The sequence below is a fragment of the Notechis scutatus genome, chromosome 16, assembly GCF_049901735.1.
Source record: "Notechis scutatus isolate UNSWTSFEM ecotype Mainland chromosome 16, rNotScu1.2, whole genome shotgun sequence".
Taxonomy (NCBI): domain Eukaryota; kingdom Metazoa; phylum Chordata; class Lepidosauria; order Squamata; family Elapidae; genus Notechis; species Notechis scutatus.
In genome coordinates this window covers 5385278-5394904 of record NC_142024.1, presented here as the reverse complement: position 1 = coordinate 5394904, position 9627 = coordinate 5385278, and the positions used below count along the sequence as shown (strand labels likewise).

Sequence of the window (9627 nt, the reverse complement as noted above, 5' to 3'; positions counted from 1 at the left end):
GGGCCCCGCCCCTTTCTCGCGGCGGCGGTCCAATCAGAGTCCAATCTCCCGAACGCAGCCACCGGCATCCTCGCCGATAGGCGGCCGTGTTTGTCCATCCATGACGGAAAGGCTTCAGTGAGCGAAAAAGACCGCCTCCGCTGCCAATCTCGGAGCGCCTCTCAGCCAATCCAATGAAAGGGGCGGGACAGGGACCCGCGAAGGCAGCCAATGAGCGTTCGAAGGGGATGCGCTCTTTTTCCCCCCCCCCACCCCTCTTCAGTCTCGAGGATTTCTCCTTGGGATTCTTTAAGCCGGGGGCGTAGGAATGCCTCGGTGGGCCCCTCGCGCGGAAGGACCAATTCGAGGGTGGCGAGTTGACTTAGCGGGGTATAAAAGGGGAGTGACGCGACCTTTTTTTTTCTTTCCCCCTACCTCAGATTTAGTCTCTCTCTGACAGGCGCTGAGGATTATGGGAAGGCTGAGTGACTGAGCGCTTTGGGAATTGATTCAGGTCAATTAACGCCAGCCGTGACGAAAGCGACGAAGAAGAGAAACACAACATATTACAATTAAAAAGAACGGCGTCAATTAAAGTCGACCATCGCCGGTCCGCTTTTTCAAGCGCGCAAGGAGCGTCTGAATGCAGAAAGTTACCTTTGGAAGGGATTGTCACGATCATGAACTCTGTCCCTCATCCCGGTTTTATTATTGGGCTGAGATTACACCAAAAAATACGTTAAAATGAGAGCTTGCAAATGTGCAATTGAGAGGATCTGTAGGAAAATGGGGGGGTTTCCCCCCCCAGGAAATACCTCATCCCAATTTAAATGTACTGTTGAAAAATAAAACATTTGTGGAATGTTTGCATGATCCTATACACACATTCATATTCTCCACTTACAACCATTCATTTAATCATTTGGAGCTTCGGCGTCACTTGAAAAAAAGTGACTTATGACCGGTCCTCACACTTACAACCATTGCAGCATCCCCAATCCCCATGGTCATGTGATCAAAATGCAGGCACTTGGCAACCGGCATGTACTTATGAAGGTTGCACTGGATCATGGGGATCACAATTTGCAAACTTCAAACAAGCCGAGTCAATGGGGGCAGTTGGATTTACATGACCATATGATTCACAACAGTAGTGGCCAAAAAAGGTTGTAAAAAGGGGCAAAACTCACTTAATGGCCTTGCTGACCAGTGGGCACTGTGATTGTTAAGTGCAGCACTGTATTATGGAATGCTGACACAGCCTCAGGGGTTTTGTTTTGGATACTAACCTCAAGCTAGAGTTGACTACCTTTAAATATTTTATCTCTCTTTCTATTTTATTCCCACTATTGATTTGTGGCAGCCACTTGTCTTAAAATGGTTTAATTTCTATACCTCTTTTGTCCTGTTCTTTTTTTCATTATTCGTTATTATACCTATTTAAGGTTTCAAAAACCTCCCCCATAGATGACTTACACATTGAGTAAAGTAAAAGTTGGTTAAACAAAACATAAACTATGATGTACTTCCAAGGATTGAAAGACCTAGCCTAGACTTTGGTATTTGAACATAGATCTTTTCAAACATTTATATTGTCTTGTGTTTTACTTCATCTGGGTGAAATGTCCACATCTCTAGTTCATGTACAATATGCCATTTGCTAAATAAATAGAAGGATCCAGACAAGCTAAGCTACAAACCGTGTTTTTTGTTTTTTTTAAACAGCAGTCCTATGGGTTAATCCTGTCAGTATGTGGATGCAGCCTATAACAATTTAACTTGCTGGCAGAAAATTTTCAAATTTGTGGGCTGTTAACCCATGGGGCTCAATTCATGATGTAATTTTGGCTTATTACACATTATAGCTCCAACTTCTCCAGTGATAGAGCCGATTTTTGGTGGACAGCATCGGCTCTACATGACTGACAAACATTTCAAACTCCTATTGAGCAAAAACACCCTTGCGAATGAAGATAAAACGGTTTAGTCTGCATATTCTGGAAAGAGAGAGAGAAGTTTTCTGATGATGGGGTCCAGCACGAAATAAAACCTTTGATTTTGGTGACCTACACAGACTGGATCCTGCAAAAAAAAAATAATGCTATTTTTCTGGCCCAGATTATCGCTTCAGAGAAACCTATTTTGGCCTAAGACAGCAGTCCCCAAACTGGCTTGGCAGTCTGTCCAGGCCCGGTGTGTGTGTGTGTGTGTGTGTGTGTGTGTGTGTGAATAGTTCCTCGTGAGTGGTAGGCAGGGCACGCCATCCATTTGTGTGAGTGGCGTGTGTGTGTGCAAAATGGCCGCCGCTCACAGGAAGGAAGTTTCGTGTGCAAGGGCAAATAGTTGCTGCTCACACAAGAGATTTGCACGCATGCAAATTTGCACTCATGCATTGTTCTGAATAGGCTGCGGCCTGGTAGCGGGCCACTGCTTGGGAGTTGGGGACCCCTGATCTAAGAGATGAAATATTTAGAACCAGTTGCTATTTAATGACAAGCCACAACTCTCGATTTATTGCCGATAAACACCGATTTGTTTGATTACTTTCCCTCTGAATAAGAAGCAATAGCTAGGTTTGTCTCATTTAAACACTGAGACCTCCCACCCACCCCCATAATAAGCAAGCAATCAAATCATCATCACCTTCTTTTAGCGACCTCATAATCCCGTGCGGGCTGGAGTCTGAATGAAGCTAGCAGTGTATTTACTGGCCGGATGCCCTTCCTGTCCCCAGTGCGGAGTTTTGTTCTGCAGATACATTCTCAGTGTGCCCAGTGAGAGAGAAATATCTGCCTCTACCTAGGATCAAACTCACAGCTTCCTGATTGTGAGGCGAGAGCTCCACCTCTAGGCCGCCACAGCACTCCAAGCAAGCAACCCAATCCTTGGATGAAAATCATGTCCTTTGTACAAAATATTTGTAATTTTGATTTAAAGAAAGCTCACCCAAAATACATAAAGGAGCCACCGGGGGGGGGGGGGGAGAGAAAAGGTTTTTGTGAATGTGTATCACCATTTATTGTTCTTCAAGAATTAGGAACTGAACAGAGGAAACTGTCAGCAGAAAAGGAAAAAAAGAAAAAAAAACATTTTCTTTTCAGGCTTAATTAGTTTCGTTTTTGTTTTTAAAACACTGTGGTTTCAAGTCCTTTTCAAAAAGGACGTTCAAGTATCTTTTAAGCAGAGGGCAGTCATACAAAAATGTTTCATCTTTTTTATATAGTTTCTTTTTTTAAAAAAAGCAAGTCTACATTTTTTTTTTCTGCACCCTTTTTGCTTTGGTAAGGCCAAGCCATGGATATAAAACTGGTACGCAACATAAAAATGGATCTGTCGGCTTTGACTCGGAGGCGCTGAGAATAAATCAATCTGCTTTCCACACACACACCCTGAACCCTCATTTCCCCAAGAAACAATCTTTGAAAAGACAGAGAATCATTACCGTTTAACTTATAAGATCTCTGGCTTTAAAAGATATATAAGTTTTCGCGGGTACTTACATGTATGGTATTCAGCTTTGTTCGGGTATTTTCCCACGTCATTGTAGTTGTGCTTTTAAAGTTGTAGCTTTTAAAACACAACTACAATGACGTGGGAAAACACCCGAACAAAGCTGAATACCATACATATACATATACATATACATATACATATATATATATATATATCTTTTAAGTCAGTGAAACCCCACCCCATCTCTACATATTCAACTCCAATTCCTTTTGCGGCAGCTGTTTCGACCTATAATACAAGGCTCTGAAGAAAAACCAACCTAAAAAATAATAACAACAACAACCACAACATAGGGAATGAAATCTCTCCTCGAAACATAAAGGAACACGTCAAACATCGTGACATTTCAACGTGCCGACACAAAGGGGGAGGCGGGAGAATGAAATTTGCTACTTGGATCGTGAATGCCTTTTCTTGGGGGGCGGCTTAGCCAAATTAAATAATAATAATAATAACAATAATAATAATAATAAAGAGCTTTCTTATAGGAAAATATGACCCCCTTCCCCCATCCTCTCCCCTTTTCAATAATCCTCGCAGGCACATTTGCTCTCTTTTTTTGTGTTTTTTTCAAAATGATGTCTGACACCCTCCCCTTAGGACATAAGGGGTCATCTTTTCCATAGACAGGAAAGGTTTTTCTTCACATTAAGGAGAAACAATAAAAAAATAAACGGAAAACCGGGATCGTGCAGGCAGAGGTGACAAGAGAAAAATGAAAGGGTTTGGGGGTGGGTTTTTGTTTTTTTTTAACCTTTAGCAGCAAAAATGTTCAAAGTTCCAACCACTATCAAATTAACGGAGATCTGGCAATATATTGGTTTAAAAAAAAGAAAGAAAAACACGCACACGCACGCACGCACACACACACCGAAGGCTGTGCCGACCCGATCCGCGTCGTTGGCTAAACTGAATTCGGCCATGGATGAACCCCCCCAACGATGAAACGGAGGAGTTTCGTTTCTCAGAACAACAACAAACAAACAAAAAAAGAGGGAACTTGCTAACTGAATCCCACCCACAATGCTATCGACTGCCGATGTATCGCTTAAAAGTTATGTACAAGAGTTAAGCTGCGTTTTGGCGGTGTGGTGCCTCTCTCTCTCCCCTTTCGCCTCGCCCAGGAGGTCCCAACGGTCCTTTTGTGGTAGCAGCGGCAGCAGCAGGCACTGCGTGAGTCCCCAGCTCAGCTCCAACGTGGTTTTGGCATTCCCCTTGCCTTGATCCGCTGCCTTTGCTCTCCACAGTTGACCTCGGCGTGTGCTGCCGGGGGTGGTGTCGCCTCAGTGATCTGGGTGCTGCTTGTCCCTCATCCAAGCTTGGATTTGCTCTTTCAGCTCAGGCACTAAAAAAAAAAGGGGGGGTGAGGTAGGTGGGGTTAGAGATCAATGGGGTTTCTTTGGGACAAGCTGTTCTGACCCAGCTCCCCAAGCACGACAAATGCTCTGACGTGAACTCAAAAGATTCCTTTATTAGAAATGCCGGCAGCCCCGGCAAAAACATTTCTCTAGGGTGGGGCTTCGCTAGCAGTCCCAAGGACCGGCCCATAGATTTCCACTGCTCTCCTCTCCTCTGCCTTCTGCGTATCCACGCATCAGGCACTGGGCCCAGCTGTTCCTCCTCCTCTTCCTCATCAGCCACCTCCAGACCTGGGGTTTATTGACTCTCCATCTAAGGGCTGACGGATGGCCCAGGCTCCACCTCTGTCTCACTCTCTGCCAGCTGCATTCCTCCTTCCTCCTTGAAGCTCTTAGGGTGGGGCTTCGCTAGCAGCAATGGCTCTTCCGTCTCAAGGACCAGCCCATAGATCTCCACTGCTCTCCTCTCCCTTCTGCGCATCCGTGCGTCAGGCACTGGGCCCAGCTGTTCCTCCTCTTCCTCATCAGCCACCTCCAGGCTTGGGGGCTGCTGACTCTCCCTCTGAGGGCTGACGGACAGCCTAGGCTCCGCCTCTCTCTCTCTCTCTCTGTCTCTCTCTGCCAGCTGCATTCCCTCTTCCCCCTCGGAGCTCCCAGGTTGCGCTCATGCTGATCCTGACTCCCACACCTCCTCCTCCCCCTCTGATTCGGCGGCTGGAGGAGCCGGTGGCCGATAGTCCACAACACAAGCAAACAGAACCCTTAAACTCCCAAGAACGAATTAAAAAAAAACCACACTGCTGGAAGAGGAAAGATTCACATACACCACTCCCCCATGCGCTGGTGACGTAATCGAGCTGGTTCATGAGAGGTCTCCATGAGGAGAAACAAGCTTGATGAATACCCCAGACTGTGAAAAGATTTCAAAATTGCACTATGGGTTTGAAAACCCCGTTCTCCCCCAATTACCTGGCTCCAGCATATTTTCTGTTAGTGTCTGGCGATTGAAGGGATCCGTGGAAGAGTTGAGAAGGTGCCGCAGAATGACGGAGCGATCCATGATGGTTCCCGACGGCAACCGGACTGGGTCGCTCATTAAGGTATCCATGAGCGGATCTGAAGGGATAGAATCAACGGGTCAACTGTGTTTTAAAGGTCAAGAAGCTCAACAAATAAACCGGGCCACACCCACACAGGGTTTAAATCAAGGACCCCCAGACCAGATCCGTGGACCGGCACCGGGCTACAGCATACCAGAAACCGGGCTGCGTAAACAAGGTCCATCCGCAGGATGCAGGCAGCACACAAAATCACATCCCCTCCAATCCGTGGTAAAAACTCTCTCCATGGAACCTGTCCCTGGTGCCCCAAAGGTTGGGGGAGCGCTGATTTAAACAACTGGTTAAAAATTACACTGCCTTCTTTTATTCATTGGAAATTAGGTCGCTGTCAGGGCTCCGGCACCCACCCCTATTCAAATCATGAGTCTCCAGCCACATCTCTCAAAGTTTAAAAAAATCATTTATTAGGAGTGAACCTGCCAGTGCCACCTGGGTGCAGCCGACTCTGAGACACAGCATTCATTTCACCCTTGACCCTGGTCTTCCCCCCAACCCCTGGATGTATATTCTCCAATGGGACACATCCATAGCCAAGAGTCATCAATCGTACTCTCCAGTAATAATCTTGTGTGCCAGAAGCTTTGGCCGCCTAGCAATTATCTATGAAAGCATTTAAGGAATGCACTACTTCCCCCACTCCCTTTCTGCTGACAACTCTAAAAAAACCAGGGAAATATTTTTGAGTTGACAATCACTATATCCTGACAAAGACACGACTTACCTCGGAACTCATCCGGAGCGTCGCTGTAGTCAATTTCGGCGCGGGCGTTCTTGGCAACGATTTCGTCCACTTTCTCTGCGAGCAGCTTGAATTTTTCTATCGCTATGGTCGACTTGATGCCGGCTTTCCTCATCTTCGAAATCACCTCCTCAAAGAGCTCCTTGCTGTAAGACCTCTGCAAAGCCAACCACAAAGGCTCGTGAAGGCCCGCCAAACAATGGGACACCAACTCAGTCGTCAGAAGGCAGGATGACAACTCAATCTCCCAACGACGGACAGACTCAACCACGATTTCAACAGGGGAAACTGTGAGTGTCCTAGACTAAGCTAAATCCAAAAACTCCTGGAAATTTGGCATTCAGACAATTCACCATCAACAGACACATTGAGATAAACCACATTTACACACTGCTCCAAAGAGGCAGTTAAAAAAGCTAAGAAGGAAACCAAAAGTTTGGAACACCTCCTTTCCAACAGCCAGCATCCAGATAAGCAGGGATTAACCCCAGACGAACAATCAAGTAGAAATCAATCCCCTCATTGAGCAACTACTGAGGAGAAAACCATACACAATTAGCACAATGTTTACAAATACATACAATAAAATATAAACACTGTTCTTAAAAAAAAATCTGGTTCCAGGGAAATCAAAATGGTTTTAATTAAATTTAGCTGTTGAAATTGACTAAATATATCTGTATCAAGCCTAACTGACTGGCTATATTGATCTTGAAAATTGTTTACTTCTCCGCAATTCATCCAGGGACTATCAGATGCTTTTTCAGAAGCAGGCCAATTCTAGAACAGATCCTTTTTTTTTTTTTTTTTGGATGCTGTCTTGCTTTCTAACCACAAACCTGAACTCTTGACCATACTGAACAGTCAGAAAGACACACTGCCTTGAGGGCACTCGTCCGACTTGATATTTTACCCCGCTGAAGTAAACCACTTCATTCTTGTTTAATTTGCTGTCTGGAGAGAATACAAAGGGAATGTTCACTGGTGTAATCGTCACGCAGCAACTCTAGTTTCTGATAATTCAGCATCAACCTGAGGGCCAGGAATGTGGTGTTTTCGAGGGGAGTTGTGTGCTCCCACCCAGGACGAAGGGCATAGCTGTTTGCCAGTATTTCAGCACACGCTAGAGAGAGATCTCTCTAGGATTCTACAAAAAAACACACCAGGTAAAGGAGATTTATTGGTAGCAGAACTGCCAGCCAGGAGGAATTCAGTTAAAAAGAGTCCATCCCTCTCAAAAAAAAAAAAAAAAAGACAGCTGGTTTGAGCAATTCTGACTTTCCTGTAAGGAGTTAACTCCACAGACGGCTCTTCTGTAGACAAAACTATCGAATCATCTTTGGCTCTCTTCTTAGGTCAATTTGCAGGAGAGCGAAGTCAGAATTTGCTGGGAGCTGGCCAGCTAAATGCAGCATTGCTGCAGAAAGGCCCCGCTTAAATTGTAACGCATCCAGCAAATCCACCAGCCACCAGGAGGAAGGGAAAAATCCCGGCCAGCTTTTGAAGATGCTGTGGCCAAAACATCCACGCAACCCAGGTTTCAGGAAACCAAAGGGATTCAACCTTCAGTTCATTTGCTCTTCTAATATCGGCTGACGGAAGGAATAAATCAATCTGAGCTGCCCCCGTGACTGCTCTCTGCTCCATCACATCTTCCAAAAGTGATCCAGATTTATCTGCAGTGCAGTGAATCAAAGCACTGCAGGAGGAAGTGAAAAAAAGAGGGTGTTCTTTGAGATTCTTCACGATTATTGGATGGTTTCCAATCCAATCAGAAAAGAGTTGGAAGGGACCTTGGAGGTCTTCTAGTCCAACCCGCCTGCACAAGGAGACTCTCTACCATTTCAGACAAGTGACTGTCCAATCTCTTCTTAAAAGCCTCCAGCGATGGGAGCACCCAGCACTTCTGGTGGCAAGCAGTTCCACTGGTTAATTGTCCTCCCAGTGAGCAAGTTTCTCCTCAATTCTAGGTTGCTTCTTTCCTGGATAAGTTTCTATCCATTGTTTCTTGGCCTGCTCTCTGGTGCTTTGGAAAACAAGTTGACCCCCTCTTATTTGTGGCAGCCCCTCAAATAATGGAATACATTTTTCCCTCCTGTGCTTCTTCGAAAGACATCCCGTGATAACAAATGGAGTACGGCACACGTTCACCCATATCCCCCCCAGTCAAGGAAAAGAAGCAGAAATCTGGGGTGGGATATTCATGAAGTACCAGCCACACATAACTGCCCGGCCCCCAAAAAACTTAAGAGGAGTTTTTAACGGAATCACACACACTCTGAAGGATTGATTTAGTTAAAAAGACATAAAGCTGATTTCAGAACACACACACACAGTCCAAAACCAGTCATATCTGAAAGGCCGTAATTAGGTGGGGGAACCTGGAGAAAAAGTTATGATTGCAGAAGAAAACCACCTCAGGCTGGAAAATGGGAACAGCTATTATCCGTCTATGGAGATTCTCAGTCATTCAGGTCATGGTTGTCTCAAAGGTGCTTTTTCAAGAGGCCACTGGACTTTGTTTTTCTTTGAGGAGGTTTCGCTTCTCATTAAAAGAAGCTTCTTCAGCTCTGACTGGATGGTGGTGAAAGGAAGGATTCCCTCAGGGTGAACGCAGATAAACTTCCAAGTGGCCTCAATGGCTCTCTAAAAAGGATGCAAATGACCAGCTGTCTGCAAGGAGTATAAATCCTTCCATTATTCCCCACCATCCAAGTCAGAGCTGAAGAAGCTTCTTGGAGGAGAAGTGAAACATCTTCAAAGATAAACCAAAAAGTCCAGTGGCCTCTTGAAAAAAAGAAAAGCACCTTTGGGGAAACCGCTATATCGTTTTCCCACGTGGAATGATTCAGCTAACCCCAAACTATTCTTCCTTAATGCCCTGTGCTCTGATTGTTAAATCACAGAGCTGGGAAAG

The 9627-nt window shown here is 45.3% G+C and overlaps 1 protein-coding gene across 1 annotated transcript in view; it reads right to left on the bottom strand.

Moving 5' to 3' along the window:
• Positions 1 to 4228: 4228 nt before the first annotated feature.
• UBE4B (ubiquitination factor E4B) overlaps positions 4229 to 9627 on the bottom strand; it is a 44941-nt gene continuing 39542 nt past the window's right edge. Inside the window, 3 exon segments of the mRNA XM_026686437.2 lie at positions 4229 to 4837; positions 5820 to 5966; positions 6693 to 6867. Coding sequence (XP_026542222.2) covers positions 4776 to 4837; positions 5820 to 5966; positions 6693 to 6867 — 384 coding nt within the window. The 3' untranslated portion in view covers positions 4229 to 4775.